Genomic DNA, 26,181 nt, shown 5'->3' with positions numbered 1-26,181 from the left:
GGCAAATGCTGTTTCCTAGTTCTCTTTCATAATTTGCCTCTATTTTAACTAGATTGCTTGCCTACCCTTAGTATGATAGTTCCTTGGCATTTGGTAAGACTGGCTGGCTTCTTCTCTATAGGAGTTGCTTCACTGGATGATAGCTATGAAGCCTAGGCTGAAAGTAGGACTGATGGTCTTGGGGTGGGGAGGTACTGCCATTCATCTAGTGATTATCAGTTGCTTAGTGGCAATTTGGTTTTGAAGGATGTAAAGTTGGAAGATACTTGTGTCAAGAAGATCACACAAGATTATTTTTTTTCACTGTGTGAAAGGTATATTGGCTTGCCCTTACAGGAAAGTCACTTTCTTCATTATTGTAATTTCCTAAAGCTACTTTGTCAATCCATGTATTTTTTCTTTTCTAGAAGGCCTTGGTCAGCTCTTTACAGTAACAGAGCATTAGCACATAGCTTTAATGGAAACAGGCCTTCCATAAAATGAATTTTCAGATAATAAAGCTGAGAAGGAAGAGGCCAACCCTAATTCCTATCACTACTAGTAATGGCCATCTTGTCTATCTACTGCACAAAGACTTTGACACTTCTATCTAATCAGAGATAGCCACAGTATTGCTAATACTGGTATTTATTGCGATCCCTGAGGATCTCTCTGGTAGAGAGTATATTGAAAGAGTCGCTATTGAATTAGCACATTTCCCACACCAGGCTCATCTCCAGTTCTGTATTGAATAGTTGAATCCAGACAACTTTACACAGGCGGTATTATGTATTCTTTTTCTCCTCTCCTAGATGTGGGAACTCCTCTTTTTAAGTGTCCCTCATTGTCTACTTCATGACCATTATGAGAAATGTATTCAATATGAACCCTCTTGTGCCAGATGCCAGACACACTCCTTTTCCTCTTTTTCCTTCTTGGATTTTTGCTACTCCTCCATCAATAGCTCTAGGATAATGGCTAGTCTACTCACAAACAACCCAAACATCTCCTTTGGAAATTTGCTTCAAATAATTTTTTTGTTCATTTCAATGGGCTTATCCTGTTGCCAACCATGTGACATTGGAACCTATGTTGTAATCTCCAGGCTCCTGTGTGGGTGGCTTTGTCTGCTCCATGAATCAAGTTACACTGAGTATATGACTGCCATTCTATAAATCCAACAACTGTACAATGTATATCAATTTCCCATTTCTTGAAAAGGGTGTTCACCAGTCCTTTAGGTCACATTTCATGGATACATGAAAACAGTGAGAATTCAAAATGACAATCAGCTGAATAATATAGGCTCTATATTCATCATCATTATCATTTTTTTAAAAAGCTACATGAGGAATGCACATGATCTTTCAGAACAATCTGGAAATGAGAATTTTGAGGAACTCTACTGTAGTAGAAGTAGTAGTATTGTTGAGCACTGCAAAGGGTTGAAAAAGCTTCACCAAGTAGTAAATAGTAAATAGATAAATTCCAGTAAATTCCAAGGGTAATAAACCATCATTATTTTATCCTATCTCTCTTTGTCTACAAAATGTGCAAGTTATTTTGAGGAGGGTGGTTTCCCAGAATAAATATTGGGTCCTTTGACAGTCTTTTCTCATGACTCAGTACAAAAATGAATCCAAAGTGACATCTATTTGGACACAGGTGAGGATCATTTTCTGACAATTGGCTCTCATAGTAATTATACTTCCTGTTTATATAGCACTTTCTGGCTATCTCACTTGATACATGAAACAACTGAGTGAAGTAGACAATTTGATTATTATCCTTATTTCTTAGATAAGGAGACATGTTCAGAGATTAAATAACTTGTTCAGGATCACTTAGAAAGTAAAAAATCTGGGCAAGACTTGAACCCAGGCCTTTTTGAATCCCTGAGTAGTGCCATTTCACTATGTAAATATAAAATTGTATACTACATGCATAATGGCAGAAGGAGGTCTGGGAAGTAACTGAGAATCTAAGAATGACAGTGATTTTGGTCAAGAACAGTTTGTTTCAGGATCAGTGCCATATGTATCACTCTAATGTGCTTCAAGAATAGCAGAAATCAAGAACGGTTTCAGAGGGAGGGCCAAGCACTCCATAACTTACTAAGTCAATTGTTTCTTCATATTTGCTTCTCCAAAAGTACATCATTTGAGAGAATTATCAAGAAGGATTGGTGAAATAGTAAATCATTTTTGCCCATCATTCTTAGCAAAATCATGTTAATGTCTTATATCCTTTGTGTCCCATACAACATCAGCCTGAGTGGCATGTACCATGTGTACACTGACAGTTATTGGTCCTAGAGGATACAATGATTCAGAAAGTCTACGTGGAAACAGGCCAATTCTCTATGCTACTTGCAATGCAAAGCTACTGATTCTACTCTCTCCTTGTAAAACTTCAAATGGCCATGGATCCACCAAATTACTTTGATTTAATTCAATTCAATATATGCTTATTAATGATAATAATAAGAATGAGAAGCTATTAAATGTCCATCATGTTCCTTTTTTGCAGCCATTATACAAGGTATAGTGTTAAAAACTAGATATATGAAGACAAAACAATCCTTTCCCTTTATAAGCTCATATATCCCCATGGTCAATAAAAATAGCTAGTGGGGGCAGCTCGGTGGCACAGTGGATAAAGCACTGGCCTTGGAATCAGGAGGACCTGAGTTCAAATCCAGCCTCAGAAACTTGACACTAGCTGTGTGACCCTGGGCAAGTCACAACCCTCATTGCTCCCCCCCCAAATAAACAAATAAACAAACAAATAAATAAATAAATAAATGAGTGAATGAATGAATAAATAAATAAATAAGTGAATAAATAAATAAATAAACAAATAAACAAATAAATAAATAGAAAGAATAAAAATACCTAGTATTTATATGGGGCTTTAAGGTTTACAAACCTCTTTATATACACTATTTCATTTGGTCCTCATACTTATATTGGAAGTGGATAGTACAAGTAATATTATCCCCATTTGATGGATGAAGAAACTGAGACTCAGATTAAGTGGCCATTATCTCACAGGTCATAGTTTTCAAAGCTTCTTCATTCCAAATTCAGGGCTGTTTCTACTACTCAGTGCTACCCTGATTCCAATTTGAACATGCCCTTACCCACCAGAAATACACTCTTTTCATCTCATAGATGGATTAGCTAAAGTACACAGATTGCTACACATTTGCTGTAGTGTATTTTAAAGCATTTCAACTCTATTCTAGATCTATGCACATTAAAATTTTACTTTGCTTATACTTTAAGCCATAGCTACAGTGAAGCAAATAGAGTTTTTGTTACAGCATGACAACACCTAGTGTGAACAATTTCTCTATAAAAGGAAGGGTGTTATTTCTTCCCTATCACTCAAAAAAATCCATATGTATGCCATGTAGACATCACAGGTATATTTTTTAAAGTTTTCCACCAGCTTGTAATATTCAGTTCTATTCTGATTTTTTTCTGACCATTGTCACAGGTTTCCAGCAACACAGCACAACCCCATTTGTTTGGAACACCCCACTATCAGGATCCCATGGCCATAACACCATTTCTCTTGATAATATTTTTACCACCATGACCTTTGTGGGGGCACAGACGTTATCTCTATAGGATGTATTGCCCCTTTTCCAAGTTCAATGCCATTTTGACCATCCTCTACCATGGTCCTGAGAGCACAGTCCATTCCAACTACTGTCTTCATGGCATCTACTTTCTCTTCCCCAATTTCTAGTTATGGCTCTACATGTAGTTTTAAGATCAGAATTGCAGAATTACATATTAGCTCTGGAAGGCACAAGGGTGACCCCACCTACCAAATTGACTCATGTTTAGAGGTGGAAAACTTACTTGATTTTATGATACACAGATAGTAATTGAAAAATCTTGGATTCTAAGTTTTCTGCCCCTGGTGCTCTTTGAACTAGACCACAATGACATCCTTCCAATTTAAAAGTGACTCCATAGAAATTGTCTTTCCCTTCTTTGTGGCTAAAAACATAAGCAAGGCATCAGCATGCCCTTTCATCACTTATGGATTAAGTCTTTTTTCCAATGTTTAAGAATTAAGGTTCCTTAAATCCAGGGGACAGTAGTAGTCTGTTACCTGGGAGGTTTTGTCTCTCAAACTCCAAAAAGATTCTCACTCCCTTTCTCAGGGTCCTCATAACTTTCTGGAGCTTATGTTCCTGTGCCATCTCAGGGCATCCCCTAGGGCCTGCTTCACCTTATCATTACGGAGGCTAAAGATGAATGGATTCAGAAGTGGGGTGACGATGCATACTAAGGCTGAGGCTCCTTTCTTAAGTGACATAGACTGGCTCTCTGATGTGCGAATATAGAGGAAGATGGAGCCTCCATAGGCAATGACAACCACGACAAGGTGTGAAGCACAGGTAGAAAATGCTTTCCTTCTTTCTTTGGCTGTTGGAGCTCGGAATACAGTAGCAAAGATGCAGACATAGGAGACAGAAGTCAGTCCCAGAGAGCCCAGAAGAGCAGCTGTGGAAAGTATAAAGGCTACTAACTTTAGAAGTTGAGTATCCCCACAAGACAGTTGCATCAATGGCCAGCTATCACAAAAGAAGTGGTCAATGATATTGGGGCCACAGAAAGGTAAGCTAGCCATGAGGATGGTAGGACAGAGTACCCAAAGGAAGCCAGCAATCCAGGAAGCCATTACTAGTCTGATACAGATGGGACCATTCATCAGAGTCTCATAGTGTAATGGACGGCAGATGGCCAGGTAGCGGTCCAAGGACATGACAGCTAAGAGGAAATAGTCAGCAGTGGCCAGGAGGAAATAGAGGTAGGACTGCATGATGCAGCCAACAAAGGAGATAGAGTAGTCCCTGGTAAGGATACTAACCAACATCTTGGGGACCACAACAGAGACCCACCCCAGCTCTAGGAGGGACAGATTTCTCAGGAAGAAATACATCTGGGTTTGCAGGCGGTGGTCAGACCAGCTAAGCACAATGATGAGCAAGTTACCCAGGATTGTCACTATATATGTCACCAGAAGCCCCAAGAATAGTATGATCTGCAGGCTCCAGCTTCCAGGAAAACCTATCAGCACAAATTCTGTTACCTGTGTCCAGTTCTCTGAATACATTTCCCTTTACCTGAGGGGATAGAAGGACATGTGAGATCATTTGAGATTTGGTAACAGATAATTAATCAATCAAGTATTTCTTGATCCCCAAATATATGTAGCACACTGGGATACACTGTTAAGAAATGAGAGGTGTAAAACAATGTCTTGAATTTCAAAGGATTTACTATTTTGCTGGGTACATAGAGTTTTTGGAAGAAATTTCTATGGGAACCTGTGATTATTATTGCTCATTTGAATATTGAAGAAATTTTCACCCATATGTTTTGTATAGATAATCCTATTGTGGTAAATGTACAGCCTCCCTTAACAGAAAACCAAATCCTCAGATAAAGCACCTGCTACCATTACTTTTTTTTTTTTTTTGGTGAGGCAATTGGGGTTAAGTGACTTGCCCAGGGTCACAAAGCTAGTTAGTGTCTAAGACCAGATTTGAACTCAGGTACTCCTGACTCCAGGGCCGGTGCTTTATCCACTGTGCCACCTAGCTGCCCCATTACTTTTTGTTAAAGTGTTAAGGCTCCTTTTCAGTTTCACTCAGCCTGGAAGACTGACAATCCAATAGATATCTTATGTAGCACTTAAATGTTTACAAAGTGCTTTCCTAATCTTGTGAGATACCTAGAGAAGATATCAATGCCAATTTCAAAATCCCACATCTACAACATGAAATAAGCTAATACTCAAACAAAAAAAAATTTTTATCCCAGATCCTGAACTCTTCTAGAGCCTCCCAACATGCCTCCAAGCCCAAGATAAGATGCACTATTGGGAGGAATATGAAGGAAGTGCTAACAGTCTGACTAGTTTATCACATGACTGAAGTTAGGATGAGTGTGTATAATACTAGTAATGGAGAATCAGGGTTATCATCTTTGTAATCAGCTCACTATGTTTAAAAATGGTGAGCCATATATTAGACATAGAGATTTACTATTGAAGCTATTCAAAAAGGAACTTTTATGATTTTTGCCCATGTGTTTTTACCCTTCTGGCCCCTCTGCAATCTCATCAATGCCAAGAATTCAGAGCAAACACACTTAAAGGATCACTAAAAATACAAGGCAGCAAAAATTAAGTTCAAAGTGAGTGGCATATGCAATTAATTATATGGGAATTCAGAACATGGAGGTATTATTGGGATCTGGGACAAGTAGGGAAGCCCAGGAGAAGAAGCAATTCATCAACTAGACCTTGAAGGAAGGACAACATAAATCCAAATATAATAAGATGAAATCGAATATCAATGAATGTAGAGTCCTACACTTGGAGTCAAAAATAAACTTCCCAAATTAGAAAAAAAGAATAACTAGAAAATAGGTAATATTTAAAAACCACAAAGTTGGGTATTTAAATGGATCATGGTTACCAGATGAGTCATCAGTATGATATGGCAATCAAAAAACTCAATGGTATCGTAGGTTACATTAAGAGAAGTAGTATCTACAGGGAGGGAATTGATATTTCCAAAATACTCTGTCCTGACAACTGAAGCCCAACTCCTGGCCTTCTCATGGTGGAACTGTTTCCACTAACAGGAGAAGGGGCGAAGGTGAGTCATTGGTGCCTTAAAACCAGTTGCTTTGGGCAGGTGGGGCTCGTTAGCCTGGGCAGGCAACCCGCCTAGGGGAAGGAACCCTGATTTTAAACCTCTGCTGCCTTGTGGCTATACCCATATATGGTAAAGGCTTCGGGAGTTAACCCCGAGGAAAAATCAGGCAGTTGGATGTTGAACATCACATCCCTCTGGCAACTCCTGCGGCAGCACTGGTGCCAAACTGCATTGGCTCTGCCTCTCCTTTGGATCCACCAATATCATGGGCAACAGCTTGTTTTCCATATTGATCTGCCCAGGCCAGCACCCTGGAGAGGACACTCCAGCTACTCCTTATGGGGTAGATACAACACGGGATGTGGCAGCTACCAGTTTTAAGTCACTCAGGAGCTGTGGCTCCCATATTGGACTACACAGCCACACTGTGGCCTGTGGCTCTTCAAGGCGCTGATCCATGGTCGTCCGCGACTAGTGGAGGCCTACTACTACTACTCTGTCCTGTCTAGATCCCATCTGGCTCCATTGGCATTTCAAACTCAAAATTTCTCATACAACATTCATTATTTTCTCTCCTGAACCAGCACTTTCCCAAACTTCCCTATTTTGATTGTAGGCATCATCATCTTTTCAGTCATCCCATTTTACAACTTGAAAGTCACCCTTGATTCTTCTTTCATGTAGAATCCACATCCTCATTGTTCTCCCACTGAAACTAAATTCTTATTCACTTGGACCTTGGTAAGCTTTCACCCTATTCCAACCTGTCATGGGCCCACTGTGCTACATTAGTCAATAAACATTTATTAAGCACCAACTCTGTGCCAGGCACTATGCTAAAGAACTTCCTAGTTATGTCTAAGCCATGCTTTTTGCAGTCTCTTCCTTCTCCTTTTCCACTTGAATTTGGACTCCTATTCCTTGGATACAGGTTCTTATTGGTAATAATGAATATCATTTACCTGTGTCCACAGTGATTCTTCCTTGACATTCTCCAAGCTAAGCCACACCAGGCATAGCATCTGCCAATCTCTCCCACATTCCTTTTCGATTCTTCCTCTTCTATATGTGTTGCCTTCCCAATTAGAATATAAGCTCCTTGGGGCTTGGACTGTTTTCTTTGCTTTCATTTGTATCTCCAATGCTTAGTACAGGGCCTGGCACATAAGAAGCATTTAGTAAATGATTTTCATCCATCTGTCCATCCATCCATCCATCCATCCATCCATTCATTCATTCATACTCCTAGAAACAGGCTTGAGCATGTCAGTCCTTTAATCAACAAACTTCACTGGCTCCTCATTGCCTCTAGAGTAAAATACAGAATCCTAAGAATGGTATTTAAGGGGCTTAACAATTTAGCTTCTGTCTATCTTTCTAGACTTACTAGATATTATTCTTCAACATTTGATGTCCCAGACAAACTAACCTAATTAGTTTTTTTCTACATTTGCTATTTCACCTCTCACATCTTTGCCTTTGTTTAGGTTATTTTCTTTACCTGGAATGTATTATTTCCTCCCTTCTGCTTCATTGAATCTTTAGTTTCTGTCAAAGTTCAGCTAGGTGCTGCAAAAAAAGGGGGGCAGCTAGGTGGTGCAGTGGATAAAGCACTGGCCCTAGATTGAGGAGGAACTGAGTTCAAATCCAGCCTCAGACACTTGACACTTACTAGCTGTGTGACCCTGGGCAAGTCACTTAGCCCTCATTGCCCTGCAAAAAAAAAGTCCAGCTAGGTGGCATCTCTATTTTAACTGACCCCAGTTGCTAGTACTGTCTTCTTCATGAAGTAATTTTGTTTACTTATCTCTGCACATCCTATATCTTCCTAGTAGAATATAAGTTCCTGAAAGTCAAGAGGTAGTTTGTTTTTATCTTTGTATAACCAGCACTTATTGCAATATAATACATAGTAAATACAGTGTAACCTAATGTGTCAATGAGTATTTTTAATATGAATGTAAGTTGAGTTCTGGGATCCATATTTTAGGAAGGAAATTAATAAGCTATCAACAGTATAACAACCAGGATGGTGAAGTAACTAGAGATCATACCATGCAATGATCAAGTAAAAGAATTGTTGAAATAGCCCTGATAAGAGAAATTGGGAGGGGGGGTAAGTCAAGATACCACCTTCAAATTTGTGGGTTGTCACATGGGATAAAATTTAAACTTGTTCTGTTTGGTCCCAGAAGAGGGAACTAGGCGCAATATGTAGAAGTGTCAAAGAGGTAGATGTTAGACTTAATTTAAGGAATCACTTCCAAAAAATGAGAGCTTGGAAGTAAACATTCTCTGGAGGGAGAAGTTTGCTCCTCATTGGATGTCTTCACCTCAAAGTTGTTGGAGATGTTGTCTAAGTGATTACTGTTCAGGTGCAGCAACATACCTCTAAATGTCTTTGCCTCAACTTTGAATTGTAACTGTATTAGGAACCAAACAAGGAGGCTTGGCTTTCATAATTGGTTTACCCAATCACTGAGTGACCTTTATCTAGCTCCTTTATTTTTCTAGAACTCCATTTCTTCCCTTTAGACTGAGGCAATAAGACTAGAGAAATGCTAAGGTCTTTTTCATCTAGTTGTCTCCACATTCTGAACATCTACAAGTCTATAAAGTGCATATCATTGATGAAGACAGCAAGACAAGGGGCAGGTTCCAACTATGAAGTTCTATGATTTCTGTATAGCTTAATCAATCAGTTGTTGCATTAAGGGGTTATAAGGGGACACTCATGTTCCATATCAGAATAGGCTAGATAGAGGGGCAGCTAGGTGGCGCAGTGGATAAAGCACCAGCCATGAATTTAGGAGGACCTGAGTTCAAATCCGTCCCTCAGACACTTGACACTTACTAGCTGTGTGACCCTGGGCAAGTCACTTAACTCCCATTGCCCCAGAAAAAAAATATAAAAACAAAAACAGAATAGGCTAGATTACTTCTTAGTTTTCTTCCAACCCTAAGGTTCTATAAATTTTAAAAGATTTATTGTCTTCTTCTGTAATAGGAGTGTTCTGAAATAGGATTAAAAGGAAATGCCATCCTTTGTAGGAAAAAAAAAAAAAGATGGTGGGACTTCTTAGCTGGTAGTGTCAGCAGGCCTCATGGCCACATGCATTATATATATTTAGCCCTTTATATCTGATTCATTTGCATATTTACAACATTAGCATACTATTTACAAGAGTATGAAATACTCCTGATTCTTGTAGGCACAACATTCTGAAGTGTGTTCTGAATTGCTTATGTACAGTGGAAAGATAATTTTGAATGAAGGGCTGGATTCCATGATGTAGAGGAAAGAAAGACCTGCATTCCTGGCACCAAGGATGGCTAGTACAGACAGGGAGATGGGTTGGGAGATATAGTGTTTTGTGTGGGAAGAAGAGAACACTGATATGGGACAGATTGTAATGTGTAATAGCCATCAGTTTCCATAAAGGAAACATGGAGTAGTTGAATGAAATTGTTTGTGTTTTCTCTCTGCTTTAGATGTCATAAAGAAATATTAAATTAAATGCTTAGCATATTTTATCATATTTCAATTCCTTGACAATGTGTAATCCATTGAAATAAATTCAGGAAAAAGTTTTGAGTCACTATTGTTGTTTATTATTGTTCTTTTTAAGAACCTTGGAACTAAAAATAAAACACTTAGATTTGAGTCCTTGCTCTGCCACTTACTAGTTTGTTCCTGTAAACAATTGCTCAATGTATGTGAACCTCAGTTTCCTCCTCTGCAAAATGAGGATTGGAATATTTATACTCCCTACCTGATATTATTACAGTGAGATAATCACTTTGTTACTCTGAAGGCCTGTATAATGATCTATGATTACTCTTATTCTCAGTTACTTTGTGAGAGCATATCTTTGGTAGCTCTCTATCAAAATATTTAATCAGCATGGCATAAAGGAAGCAGCCTTGAATTTGAATAAGGACTCCTGACTTCTAATCCAATTCTGAAACTTACTAGCTAAGAGTCCTTGGGAAAGTTATGCCTGAGCAGGAAATACAGATGTTATGTGGCCAGCAAAGGTACTGGGCTCAATAATAAGTAATGCTCTTCCAGAGAGAGTGGAATACTATTAAAAGAGAAAATTGGAGATTATGAAAGGAGCAAGACTTGGAAGTCACAATTTGGAAGTCATAATTAAGCAAAATGCACTAAAGAAAGCCTCAGGAACTTAGGGGAGATGGAACAACCTGAACCATCAGGGGGCTGTGAAAAGGAACTGAGAAAGCCAAGGACAACTTTAGGAAGCCTACAGTCCTTCCTCTCCCCACACCTTAAGTGTAGATGCTCAGAGAAGTCATATAAGCAAAATTCTTAAATTCCCTGGATGCTCTAACAATTCTGTCATATATTATTATTCTGGTTTGTACTTTTATAACATATAGAGGGAGGCTTGCTTGTTCTCTTGGGATTGAGCAAAAGAGTTACCTGCCAGACTTAGCAGACATCCAGAGACTCCTCTCTCCACTCCAGAATTGTCCCCTTTTTCCAGCCTAGGATGAGACCAATTGATCCATCTGTTGGTAAGGGTTTTTTTAATCACCACAGAAACTTTTGACCTCTTACATTATCATCTCAAGTGACTCCAACTCCCTATAAAATTCACTCTGAGCTTGATATTGAAGATGATGCCTGGTACCCCTTAAGACTGCACAATGTTAGAGATGGGAGGAACCTTAGAGATTTTTTTAGTTTAGTCCTTTATCTTAAAGATGAGGAAGATAAAGTTCAAAGTGGTTAAATGAAATCCTCTGGGCCTCACAGTGCTAGTTAGTGTCAGACTCAGGAATGGAAATCAAGTGTTCTGATTCCTGTTGCCATACTCTCTTCACTCATACCAAAACAAGCAGTAACATGACTGATACATCATCCATATTCTTCACTATAAAGTGAGATAGATGCCTACATACAAACATGTTCTACCTAACAACAGCAATCAAACATCACTTCCAAATGGAAGGAAGCTACATTGAAAAGACACCTTTTTTAATACGAAATCCATAAACAAATCTTGATTTGCAGAATTCTTGAAGCCCTGGGATAGATGGAACCTAAAGTAAATAGCATATATTTCATCTTAAATTGCCCAATTTGGCCATTCTTCACAAATTGCCAAACTGATATTCTTTTTTTATAATAAGCATTTTAAATTAAAGTTTTGAGTTCCAAATTCTATCCCTTTTTCTTTCCCTCTCCTTCCCCCTCCCTAAGGCAATAAGCAATCAGATATATGTTACGCATTTACAATTATGTGAAACGTTACCACATTGGTCATTTTGTATAAGAAAACTTAAATAAAAGAAAAAGATGTAAGAAATAAATTGAAAAAAGCATGCTTCAGTCTGTGTTCAATCAATATCAGTTCTTTCTTTGAAGGTGGATAGTATGCTTCTGCATTACACCTTTGGGATTGTCTTGGATAATTGCATTGCTGAAAATCAAACTGAAATTCTTAAAGCACAGATTTAACTAGATAAAAAAGTTTCTCTAGCTCCCTTTTGTTTCTAAAGTATGCTTGCCTACCTGATGCCAAGATCCCAACAGATGTTGAAGGGTGCAGTCAGAGTAGGCAGTAAGGAGCACTGCTTTTCTCTTACTTCACTCCATTAACCATTTTCTAATGAATTCTAGACTCTCACACTAAGCTGGATGTTGACCACTCATTCTATTCACAATCCTATGTAAAGGGCCCTTGAACTCATGCTCTACTCTGACTCTCATATCCAGTTCTCTTTTCTCAAAAATCACAGTATATCTCTCCAGTTGTACCCCTTACCTCACCCAAATGGGAGGATATTGATTTCTCACAACTCTTAGATGTTCGGTGAATCACCAATGGCTATCCTTCCACTAAGATGGTAGACCATTAGATGTTTCCATATGCCCTGGAGCTGAATTCTTCCATAAGAGCTACTAGATGATATAATAGCTAAAGAGCCAGACATGGAGTTGGAGAGACCTGAGTTTGAAACCTGCCTCAGATACTTACTTGCAGGGAGACCGTGAGTAAATTACTTAAATTTATCAGCCTCATTTTCGTTATATCTATAATGAGAATAATAATATCTATATCCCCTAAGACTGAACTAAGATAACAAATGCAAAGCACTTAGCATAGTTTTAAGCACTATATAAATGGTAGCTATCAATATGTCTTAACTCCCCTAATTAGAAGATGTGCTTGAAAGCTAGTAGTATTTTCCTTTTAAATTTTTATCCCCCCAAAATATTTTTTTTAATTTAAAAAAATTTTTAGCCCTAGTACTTAGTACAGTTCTTGGCAAACAATCAATGTTTAATCAACATTAATTACTTTATTCCTTCATTTGTTCATTCAAGCATGCCTTTCCTTTTTTCTTTCTGGACAAAATAAAAATACTTTCATTTCACATTCAAAGTCCTTCACAGTTTTGCTCTAACCTATTGGTCAAGGCTTATTTCATTGTATTCCCCCTCACAGATTCAAAGTTTTAGCTAAGTGGATAGAGCACTGGCCCTGGATTCAGGAGGATCTGAGTTCAAATCCAGCCTCAGACACTTAACACTTACTAGCTGTGTGAGCCTAGGCAAGTCACTTAACCCCAAATGCCTCACCAAAAAATAAAAAAATAATAACAACAAAAAAAAAGTTTTAGCTAAGCTGATTTGCTTGCTATTTTACATCTATCACAATTCATTCCTTATCTCTAAGTTTTTATTGTCTATTCCCCCTTCCTGGAATGCCTTCCTTTCTCATATTTTCCTATTGGAATCCTTAGATTCCTTCAGAGCTCAGTTCAAGTGCCACTGATACCCAAGACCTTTTCTGATCTTCCCAGATGTTAGTATTATCTTCTGTTCCCCCCTCAAGAAAATTACATTGTATTTACTTTTATTATTTTGTACTTACTTATTTATGTACATTTTCCCCAGTAGAATATAAGCTTCTTAAGGGAAGAGACTGTTGGAATTCTGTTTCTGTATAACTAGTACTAGCTCTCAAGCCCATCTTCTAATTAGGGGAGTTAAAGACAAAATGATAGCTACCATAATATAGTGCTTAAAACTATCCCTAGAATAGTCCCTGGAACAAATTTGGGGCATAATAGGGGTTTAGTGAATGAATAAATGAATGTTAAATACTTGATTCCAATCATAAGGGAACTAAATGGAAAACCCTTAATATATCCTCACAGACCTGATGACTTATTGTTTGATATCTCAGAAGCATAAAATCCTGGATACTGAAGGATCCTTCAGGGTGATTTAGTTTAACTGCATAGTACAAATGATTTCATGGAGTCTAAAAGGGATTAAGTAACATTCAAAATTACATAGGTCCCATGCTTCATAGTCTTCTGTCTCTCTAGTTCTTTTGGCTCAGAGGTTCACATAATCAATTGGACTTTAGTAAAATCTAAATTAGGATCAAATATAGGCACTGAGTTTGAAAAACCATCAGTGTCCATGGGGTAAAAGATTTTGATTCACTTACGCATCCCAACATTTCATTCCCCTGAGTTTATTCCCCTGGTCATTCTGAAGTTTCAGCTTCAAAGGACCCAACTGGTTCTAGGGTCAAATGAGCTTCCCAAGCAGACAGAAGGAGCTGTAGCTAGGATTTCTCTCTCCTACTGACTTGAGGAAGCTGCTCATTTGCAGCAGAAGGTAAAGTTCTTAACCTTTACACAGTTAACTCATTCCCAATTCATCAATTAAAATTTGTTTTAACTTTTTTGGAGCTATGATCCCCAAAGAAAAGCATCTTGACCGATGTTCATTAAACAAGAATGCTGTAATTAACCTCCTGAGGGAAGAGGGAAGTGTTGGCTTTGCCTTACTTCAGTGATGCTGTTACTGCCATGTTTTTGACCCCAAAAGAGATCTAGTATTCTTACAGCTATAATAAACAAATTTGGCAAATTGGGAAAGAGACACTGAATGTAGTGAGAATAAGAAATATGAAAGATGCCCTCAGGGCCAAGCCAAAATGGCAGAGGAAAGGCAGTGAGTTCTCGAATTCACAACATAATCTCTCCAAAAAAACATCCAAATAATGCCATAGGACAATTCCTGGAGCGGCAAAATCCACAGAAGAATGTGCTGAGATAATGTTCCAACCAAGGATGGCTTGGAACATCAAAAGGAGGGAGCTGCAGTGCTGAGACAGGAGTGGAGCCCAACCCCACAGTCACCCTGACACAGATCCAGGCCCAGTAAAGCCTCACCAGAGAAGGAGACCCACCAGAGCCTCTGAATCAGCTGCAGCAGCAGTGTCTTCAGGAACTAAACTCACAGTCTGGTGAGAGGGCTGAGCCCTTGGCAAGGGGGAGATTACAGGGGTCTCTGCTGGTCCTGAGGCAGAACGTGGGTTTTTCACCCCTGCTGGGAACCAGGAGGTAGGCTTGAGTAGCAGTGGCCCAGGTGGGGGAGGGGCACAGGCTCATCAGAGCTGACAGCCACAACAGACAAAGCTGGTTGATTAGCAAGTTGGTCTGGGGCCATCTATGGACCAGGGAACAGGCCAGGTGAATGAAGAAGCTGCTCCTTCTGAAATCATGCCACTTGGGACCTCCTGAAGCTTGGGTTAGTGCAGCCTTGAAACAGTGGCCCACATAAGGAACTAAAAGTCAAGTAAAATAAAGGCAAGGGGGCGGAGCCAAGATGGCGGAGAGGAATCAGCAAGCTGCCTGAGCTCTCCTTCTGTTCCCTCAAAAATAACATTAAATCAAGCCTCTGGATGGATTCTGAAACTACAGAACCTGCAAAAAGACAGAGAGACACAGTCTTCCAATCAGAGATAATTTAGAAGACTTCAGGAAAGGTCAGTCTGACTCGGGCAAAAGGGAGGTGCAGCGCAAAGCAGCAACCCAGTGCCGAGGGGGTGGGGGCAAATCAGTAGGAAGCTGGGGCCACAGCCAAACAACTGAAGCCCCTGGATCCTGGCTCAAAAATCCAGTGCCCCAGGGGGCAGCTAGATGGCACAGTGGTTAAAGCGCTGGCCCTGGATTCAGGAGTACCTGAGTTCAAATCCAGCTTCAGACACTTAACATTTACTAGCTGTGTGACCCTGGGTAAGTCACTTAACCCCCATTGCCCCGCAAACAAAACAAAACAAAACAAACAAACAAAAAAAAAAATCCAGTGCCCCAGCAGGACAGTGGAAAAACCTATCTGTGCCAGCCGAGGGGGCAAGTTGCCAGCTAGAGGGCCACAAACAGGATAGGAGTGACTAGGCCCACTGATCTAGCACACTCAGACAGGAAGTGCAGGGGGGCAAACTACACACACTATAAAGGCCTCAGTGTAAAAAGTTAGTCACACAGCACCTATAAACCTACACAAGAAGCCCAAAACAGGGACCCTGGTGCCCCCAGAGCAGACCTCAACTTAAAAAATAAATAAATAAGCTGCAATAATGAGTAAGAAGCAAAAAAGAGCCCTCTCCATTGAGAGCTTCTGTATCAACAGGGAAGAGGCAAACACAAACTCAGATGAGGACAATACCCTCAAATTGCCTACATGTGAAGCCTCAAGAGGGAAAGTGAATTGGATTCAAGAACAAAAAGCCTTCCTGGAAGAGCTCAAAAAGGATTTTAAAAATCAATTGAGAGAGGTAGAAGAAAAATGGGAAGAGAAATGAAAGTAAAACAAGAAAACTATGAAAAAAACAATCAGCAGCTTGGAAAAGGAAGCACAAAGATTGACTGCAGAAAACAATTCCTTAAAAATTTCAACTGGCCAAATGGGAAAAAGGTGCATAATCTCATTGAAGAAAACAATACCTTAAAAAAATTCATCTGGCCAAATGGAAAAAAAGGTGCATAATCTCACTGAAGAAAACAATGCCTTAAAAAATTAATTTAGCCAAATGGGGAAAAAAAAGGTGCATAATCTCATGGAAGAAAACAATGCCTTAAAAATTAAAATTGGACAGTTGGAAGATAAAGAATCCATGAGACACCAGGAATCAGTCAAGCAGAATCAAAAGAATGAAAAAATAGAAGAAAAATGTGAAATACCTCATTGGAAAGACAACTGATCTGGAAAACAGATCCAGGAGAGACAATTTGAGAGTCACTGGACTGCCTGAAAGCCATGATCAGAAAAAGAATCTAGACACCATATTCCAGGAAATTATTAAGGAGAACTGCCCTGATATTATAGAATCAGAGGATAAAATCATCATTGAAAGAATCCACCGATCACCTCCTGAAAGAGACCCCAAAAGGAAAACCCCAAGGAATATTGTAGCCAAATTCCAGAATTATCAGGTGAAGTAGAAAATACTCCAAGCAGCCAGAAAGAAGCAATTTAAATATCATGGAGCCACAGTCAGGATTGCTCAGGACCTGGCAGCTTCAACATCAAAGGACCTCAAGGTTTGGAATATGATATTCCAGAAGGCAAAGGAGATTGGATTGCAGCCAAGAATCTATTACCCAGGAAAAATGTTCATTCTCTTTCAGGGGAAAAGATGAACATTTAATGACATTGGGGACTTTCAATCATTCCTGATGAAAAGACCAGAACTGAATAGAAAATTCAATCTTAGCATACAAGACTCAAGAGAAGTTTAAAAAGGTAAACAGAGGGGAAAAAATTACTCAATTAGGTTAAACTGTTTACATCCCTACATGGGAAGATAATACTCATAACTCTTAAGAACTGTAAATGTATTTGGGCAGAGAGAAGGACTTTACACAGAGGGTATAAATATAAATTATCTTTGATGTGATGATACAAAGAAAATTAAGGGGTTAAAAAGGGAGTCTATGGGGAGGAGAGGAAAGGGGAGGTGGAATGGGGTGAATTACATCATATGAAGAGGGGGAAAAAACCCCTATTACAATAGAGGGAAAGAAAGTAGGGGTGAACATTGTTTCAACACTACTCTCATTAGGTTTGATTCAAAGAGGGAATAACATATATGTTCATTGGGATAAAGGAATTTAGCTCATTCTTTAGGGAAGTAAAAGGGGAAGGGAAAGGGGAGGACTGATAGAAGGGAGGACAAAAGCAAGGGAGAAAAGGGTAAAGAAAAGGGAGGGGGTGATAAAAAGGGAGGGCAGATTGGGGGAGGCAGGGGTAAGAAGCAAAACATCAGTGAAGAGGAATAGCATGAAAGAAGGGGGAAAAAGTACAAATCAGGTAAATAGAATGGAGGGGAATAGACAGTTAGTAATAATAAATGTGAATGTGAATGAGATGAACTCTGCTATAAAACGGAAGCGTATTGCAGAGTGGATTAAAAACCAGAATCCTACAATATGCTGTTTACAAGAAACACATTTGAAGCAGAGAGATACACACAGAGTAAAGGTAAAAGGCTGGAGTATAATATATAATGCTTCAGCTAAAGTAAAAAAAGCAGGGGTAGCAATCCTTATCTTAGACAAAGCACAGGCAAAAATAGATCTCATTAAAGGAGATAAGGAAGGAAACTACATCTTGCTAAAAGGTATTAGAGATAATGAAGTAATATCAATATGAAATATGTATGCACCAAGTGGTATAGCATCCAGATTCTTAGAGGAGAAGTTAAATGAGTTACAAGAGGGATTAGACAGTAATATTATACTAGTGGGGGATCTGAATCTCCCCCTCTCAGAATTAGATAAATCTAGCCAAAACATAAATAAGAAATAAGTGAAAGACATGAATAGATTACTAGAAAACTTAGACATGATAGATGTCTGGAGAAAATTGAATGGGGATAGAAAGGAATATACCTTTTTCTCAGCAGTACATGGCACATTTTCAAAAATTTACCATGTCTTAGGGCACAAAACATTATAGTCAAATGTAGAAAGGCAGAAATAGTAAAAGCATCCTTCTCAGATCATGATGCAATAAAAATTACATGTAAGAAAGAGCCATGGAAAAGTAGAATGAAAATCAATTGGAAACTAAATAATTTCATTCTAAAGAATGAATGGGTCAAACAACCAATCATAGAAACAATCAATAACTATATCCAAGGCAATGACAATAATGAGACAACATATCAAAATCTATGGGATGCAGCCAAAGCAGTGCTTAGGGGAAAATTTATAGCTCTAAATGTTTACATAAATAAAAAAGAGAAAGAGGAGATTAATGAATTGGGCATGCAACTTAAAAAGCTAGAAAAAGAACAAATTAGAAATCCCCAATTAGATCCTAAACTAGAGATCCTGAAAATTAAAGGAGAAATTAATAAGATTGAAGGCAAGAAAACTATAGAATTAATCAATAAAACTGAGAGCTCATTTTATGGAAAAACCAATAAACTAGATAAAATATTGGTTAATTTGATTTTTTTAAGTGAGGCAATTGGGGTTAAGTGACTTGCCCAGGGTCACACAGCTAGTAAGTGTCAAGTGTCTGAGGCCGAATTTGAACTCAGGTACTCCTGAATCTAGGGCCGGTGCTTTATCCACTGTGCCACCTAGCTGCCCCTAATTTGATTTAAAAAAAGAAAGAAGAAAACCAAATTACCAGTATCAAAAATGAAAAGGGTGATGTTACCACCAATGAAGTGGAAATTAAATCAATAATTAGGAATTATTGTGCCCAACTGTATGCCAATAAATTTGACATTCTAAATGAAATGGATGAATATTTACAAAAATACAAACTGCCCAGGTTAACTGAAGAGGAAATAAAATCCTTAAATAAACCCATATTAGAAAAAGAAATTGAACAAGCCATTAATGAACTCCCTAAGAAAAAATCCCCAGGGCCAAATGGGTTTACAGGTGAATTCTACCGAACATTTAAAGAACAATTAATTCCAACATCATACAAATTATTTGGAAAAATAGGTGAAGAAGGAGTTCTACCAAATTCATTTTATGACACAAATATGGTGGTCATACCAAAACCAGGCAGAGCCAAAACAGAGAAAGAAAATTATAGACCAATTTCCCTAATGAATATTGATGCTAAAATCTTAAATAAGATATTAGCAAGGAGATTACAGCAAGTGATCACCAGGATAATACACTATGACCAGGTGGGATTTATACCAGGAATGCAGGGCTGGTTCAACATTAGGAAAACTATTAACATAATCAACCACATCAATAAGAAAACTAACCAAAATCTTATGATTATCTCAATAGATGCAGAGAAAGCTTTTGACAAAATACAGCACCCATTCCTAATAAAAACACTAGAGAGCTTAGGAATAAATAATAAAATAACAAAAAGTATCTACCTAAAACCATCAGCAAGCATTATATGCAATGGAGATAAATTAGAGGCCTTCCCCATAAGATCAGGGGTAAAACAGGGATGTCCATTATCACCCCTATTTTTTAATATTGTACTAGAAATGTTAGCCTTAGCAATCAGAGAAGAAAAAGGAGTTAAAGGAATTAGAATAGGCAAGAAGGAAACAAAACTATCACTCTTTGCAGATGATATGATGGTATACTTAGAGAATCCTAGAGAATCAACTCAAAAATTACTGGAAACAATTAACAACTTTAGCAAAGTAGCAGGATACAAAATAAATCCACATAAATCATCAGCATTTCTATACATGACCAACAAAGTCCAGCAGCAAGAGATAGAAAGAGAAATCCCAGTTAAAGTAATGGTAGATAATATAAAATACTTGGGAGTCTTTTTTGCCAAGACAAACCCAGGAACTCTATGAACACAATTACCAAACACTTTTCAAACAAATCAAATCAGATCTAAATAATTGGAAAGATATCAATTGCTCATGGATAGGCAGAGCTAATATAGTAAAAATGACAATACTACCTAAATTAATTTACTTATTCAGTGCCATACCAATCAGACTACCTAAAAATTATTTTATAGAGCTAGAAAAAATAATAACAAAATTCATCTGGAAAAACAAAAAATCAAGGATATCAAGGGAAATAATAAAAAAAAAATGCACAGGAATGTGGGTTAGCAGTACCAAACCTGGAGCTTTATTATAAAGCAGCAGTCATCAAAACTATCTGGTACTGGCTAAGAAATAGAGTGGTAGATCAATGGAATAGGCTAGGCACAGGAAACACAGTAGTAAATGACACTAGTAATGTAGTGTTTGATAAACCCAAAGACTGCAGCTTCTGGGATAGGAACTCAGTATTTGACAAAAACTGCTGGGAAAACTGGAAGATAGTATGGCAGAAATTAGGCATAGACCAACATCTTAGACCTTATACTAAAAGAAGGTCAAAATGGGTACATGATTTAGACATAAGAGGTGATACCATAGGAAAATTAGGAGAGAAAGGAATAGTCTTCCTTTCAGATCTTTGGAAAGGAAAACAGTTTATGACCAAACAAGAGATAGAGAATATTATGAAATGCAAAATGGATTTTGATTACATTAAATTAAAAAGGTTTTGTACAAACAGAAGCAATGCATCCAAAATTAGAAGGGAGGCAGAAAGCTGGGAAACAATTTTTCTGGCCAGTACTTCTGATAAAGGCCTCATTTTTAAAATATATAGTTAACTAAATCAAATTTATAAGAATCCAAGTCATTAACCAATTGAGAAATGGTCAAAGGATATGAACAGGCAGTTTTCTGATGAAGAAATCAAAGCTATCTATTCCCATATGAAAAAAATGCTCTAAATCACTAATGATTAGAGAGATGCAAATTAAAACAACTCTGAGGTACCACCTGACACCTATTAGATTGGCTAAAATGACAAAAATGGAAAATAATAAATGTTGGAGAAGCTGTGGGAAAATTGGAACACTAATGCATTGTTGGTGGAGCTGTGAACTAATCCAATCATTCTGGAGAGCAATTTGGAATTATGCCAAAGGGCTATAAAGCTGTGCATAACCTTTGATCCAGCAATACCACTTTTGGGTCTTTTTCCCAAAGAGATCATGGAAAGGGGAAAAGGATCCACATGCACGAAAATATTTATAGCTGCTCTTTATGTGGTAGCAAGGAATTGGAAGTTGAGGGGATGCCCATCAATTGTGGAATGGCTGGACAAGTTGTGGTATATAAATGTAATGGAATACTATTGTGCTGTAAGAAATGATGAGAAGGAGGAGTTCAGAGAAACCTGGAGGGTCTTGCATGGGCTGATGATGAGTGAGATGAGCAGAACCAGAAGAACATTGTACACAGTATCATCAACATTGTGTGTTGATCTACTGTGATGGACTATATTCTTCTCACCAATGCAATGGTACAGAAGAGTTCCAGGGAACTCATGATGGAGGAGGATCTCCAAATCCAAGAAAAAAACAAAACTGTGGAGTATAGATGCTGAATGAACCATACTATTTCTTTTGTTTTTGGTGATGTTGTTTTTCTATTTTGAGGTTTTTCCTCATTGCTCTGATTTTTCTCTTATAACATGACTAATGCAGAAATATGTTTAATGTTTATATATATATAACCTATATTGGATTACCTGCTGTCTAGCGGAGGGAGGGAGAAAAATCTGAAATTGAAAGGTATGTATAGACAAAAGTTGAGAACTATCTTTACATGTAATGGGAAAAAAATAAATAAAATACTTTATTTAAAAAATAAAGAATAATCTCTCTGTAGTCAGTGGATTAAAAATATTCTAATATTTCCATTCTGAACATCAAACTTTCATCTCCAGCATGTCTCTCTCTTTGGTGGAAGAAACAATATTCACATTGCAAAAATATAAATGGAAAAAACAATGATAATGAAGCAACAATAAAACCAAGACTGAACCCTGTAATAATGATCAAATTTGGCCCCAAGAGAAAGATAATAAATTTCATCTCCCTCCATCACTGCAGAAGTGGGGGACTATGGCTGTGGAATGTATTGTCATTGAGCAGATATGTTGGTTAGTTTTGCTAAAATGTTTTCTTCTATGCCCTCGTTTCTTTTCTATTCTTTTTTTTTTTGTGAGGCAGAACGTTAAGTGACTCGTCCAGGGTCACACAGCTACTAAGTGTCAAGTATCTGATACCAGATTTGAACTCAGGTCCTCCTGAATCCAGAGCCAGTACTTTATCCACTGCACCACCTAGCTGCCCCCCATAAGGCCTTTCTTAATGAATACTTCCTGTTGCTAGTTTCTCTCTGTCTCTTTCTTTCTCTCTCTCTCTCTCTCCTCTCAAAAATAATTTATACAGCACGTACATACTTTGTATTTATTCAGCTATATGTATATGATATTTCTCCAATAGAACATAAGTTCCTTGAGGGCAAGGATTACTCCATTTATTTATGTCATCAGTGACTAGCACTGTGTCTTGCATAAATGTTTTATCAAGCACTGTGCTTTATAAATGCCTTTATAATTGAATTCAATAACAATATAGATGCTAAATTATCTAGTGCTGCTATTCCCTTCCCTCACCCTCTTACAGCTTTACAGGGTCAGGAAAACCATAGAGGAAAGTTTGACTTATTTAAGTACTTTACTGACCCATATAGTTTTAGTTTGTACTTAAATGAGATAGGCTCACCATGTACAACACAGCTAATAATCCCCATCTATTCTGGAAATAGAGAATTTTAAATTCGTCTAGATAAATTCCACTCTTGTTCAAATCCCATGATGTAGATTATTGCCGCCCCCCAAATAACAGACAAATAAAAACACAGGGTGCCTTGGCACTGTTATTTACTACCATTATGCTCTCTTTCAGATATGTTGGCACCATTCTGCGCATGCCCAGTCCATGTTTAAGAGAACAGGCACCTCAGTTGTCATGGTAACTTGTTTTCCTCGCTTCAGCACAAGACTTGGTATTTTGACATTTCTATGATAGACTTTAGATTTTCAAGGCATACCGTATACATCTTAGGTCCAAGGAGTCTTTATTTCTTGTGATAAAATGCTTGCAAAATACTAGGAAGTTCTAAAAATAAGCTATGACCAAGGTTAGTTCTCAAATTATAAAGGTTAGAGAGATAGCATGGCATAGTGAATAGTTAATGGATAGAAGAGATGAGTTCAAGTTCTGTCTATGACACATAGTGACTATGGGCAATCCACTTTACTTTTCAATGTGTAGAAGGAGTATTTCACTTTAAGGAATTATATTAATGAATCACAAACTTGTTCATAAAATTTCAGAGGCCCAACCAGATTCCTGCCTGCCACACCTTCCTCAATTTTCTCTTGCCCTTGCTTTCTACCACATAGTTCAGTAAACAGGGCCACTTCATGGTAGCTTGATTAAATTGCAAAGCTCATATCTAAGAAATTTGTTGTTCAGTCATGTGCAACTCTTCATGACTCCATGAATCAGAGTGTACCATTCCCTTTGATCCTCCATTATCTCCCAAAGTCTGAACAAGTTCATATTCATTGATTCCATGATGTTTTCTATATATCTGATCCTCTGCTATCCCTCTTTCCTTTTGCCTTCAATCTTTCTCAACATCAGGGTCTTTTTCTAATGAGTGCCGTCTTTTCATTATGTGGCCAAAGTATTTAAGCTTCAGCTCAGTCTGAGTTAATTCCTTTAGGTATTTACTGCTTTGATCTCCTTAATGTCCAAGGGACTCTCAAATTCAAAAGAGTTGATTCGATAGCACTCAGCAAACCATAGCATTTACTATACAGACCTTTGTCAGTTAGGTGATGTCTCTGCTTTTTAGTATACTGTCCAGATTAGTCATATTTTTTATTTCAAGGATTAAGCATCTTTTAATTTCATGATTGCAGTCACCATCTGCAGTGATCTTTGAAACCAGAAATATAAAATCTGATCATGCTCCCATTTCTTCTCCCTCTATTTGCCAGAAAATGATGGAACCAGTTGCCAAACTCTTAGCTTTTTTGATGTTAAAGTCTAAGGCTGCTTTTACACTCCCCTCTTTTACCCTTATCAAGAAGTTTCTTAATTCTTCTTCACTTTCAGCGATCATAATCTTATCATCTGCATGTCTAAGATTGTTGATATTTATCCCAGCAATCTTCATTCTAGATTTTGACTCATTCAGCCTGGCATTTTGCATGATGTATTCCGTATATAAATTAAATAAATAATCTGACAATATACAGCCTTGCCAGACTCCTTTCCCAATCTTAAACCAATCAGTTGTTTCATGTTCAGTTCTAACTGTTGCTTCTTGGCCTGTATACACGTTGTTCAGGAGGCAAGTAAGATTATCTAGTACTCCCTTCTTTTTGAGAACTTGCCACATTTTGGTGTGATTTACACAATAAAGGGTTTTAATATAGGTAATGAAGCAGAAGTAGATATTTTTTGGAACTCCCTCACTTTATCCATAATCCATCAAATATTCTCAATCTGGCCTCTAATTCCTTTGCTCTTTGAAAACCAACCTGCTCTTCTGGTAATTCTTGGTTCCCATATTGCTGGAATCTAGCTTGCAGAATCTTAAGCATAACTTTGCTGTCATGTAAAATGAGTACAATCACTCATTAATTTGAACATTCTTTGGCACTGTTCTACTTTAAGATTTGGAAATAAATCAATCTTTCCCAATATGTTGGACACTGTTTAATTTTCCAAATTTGCTGACATATTGAGTGTAGCACTTTAACAATAATTTATTTTCTTTAGGGTTTTAAATAGTTCTGCTGGAATTTGTCACCTTTATTAGCCTTCTAGTTAGCAATACTTTCTAACACCCACTTAACTTCATTCTCCTGGATTCTCTTGGATTCTCCTGGCTCTAGATTGATAACCACACCATTGTGGTTATTAGTGATGCTGAGATCTTTCTTGTATAATTTTTGTACGTATTCTTATCACCTCTTTTTAATCACTTCAACTTCTGTGAAGTCCCTTCTATTTTTGTCTTTTATCATGCCCATTTTTGCATGAAATGTTCCTTTGATATCTCTAATTTTCTTCAAGAGATATCTTGTATTTGGTGGAGCCAAGATGGTGGAGGAAAGGCATTAAATGCACAGAGCTCCTGATACAATCACCCTAAAAATAGCAATAAAAGAACCCTTGGAGCAGAAAAACACACAAAAATATGGGCTGAGAGTTTTCTCCAGCTATAAATAGACTTCATGGGGCCGTGCTGGGCCACAAATAAAGCCTAACCCCGCAATTGGGCCGACACACCAGACACCCATCAGAGGAATTTGCCCCAGTGCCTCTGAATCGGGTACAGCACTGACGTCTTCTGGAACCGAGCTCGCAGTCGTGTTGAATGGCTGGCCCAGGGGGGTAAGTGCAGGGGTACCAGTGGACTGGGGGAAAGGATTAGACTGTCCCACCCCAGCGGGGAACCAGGAAGAAATCCTGAGTGGCTGAAGGCCTAGGTGGGGGGAGGGGAGCAGGGGAGCAGTCTCATCGGAAGCTGAGAACCACACCACAGAAAGCTTTGCTGGTTGGTTGTTTAGTAAGGAGGCTTGAGGTTATCTCCAGACCAGAAAACAGGCCAGGTGAGAATAAAACCTGCCCCCTCCCCCCAAAAAATAAAAAAATAAAAAAAACAAACCTGCCCCCCCTCAAACCAAAACACCTGGGACCCTCTGAAGCTGGGAACAGGAGTGGAGCTAAGAAGCAGTCCCCCCCAACGACCCCCCCAAGTGGAGAGTTTAAAATCAAATAAAAGTGA

General features: G+C 38.2%; 1 protein-coding gene and 1 pseudogene across 1 annotated transcript; both read right to left on the bottom strand.

The window, feature by feature from the left end:
* Nucleotides 1-4,164: 4,164 nt before the first annotated feature.
* On the bottom strand, nt 4,165-5,115 carry LOC122746027 (olfactory receptor 6T1-like). The gene has a single exon (XM_043991500.1). The coding sequence runs from the start codon at nt 5,113-5,115 to the stop codon at nt 4,165-4,167; it is 951 nt and encodes a 316-aa protein (XP_043847435.1).
* A 5,547-nt stretch (nt 5,116-10,662) lies between these two features.
* LOC122747594 overlaps nt 10,663-26,181 on the bottom strand; it is a 44,704-nt pseudogene continuing 29,185 nt past the window's right edge.

The sequence above is a fragment of the Dromiciops gliroides genome, chromosome 3 (genome assembly GCF_019393635.1).
Source record: "Dromiciops gliroides isolate mDroGli1 chromosome 3, mDroGli1.pri, whole genome shotgun sequence".
Classification (NCBI taxonomy): Eukaryota; Metazoa; Chordata; class Mammalia; order Microbiotheria; family Microbiotheriidae; genus Dromiciops; species Dromiciops gliroides.
This window is presented reverse-complemented; position numbering and strand designations above follow the sequence as displayed.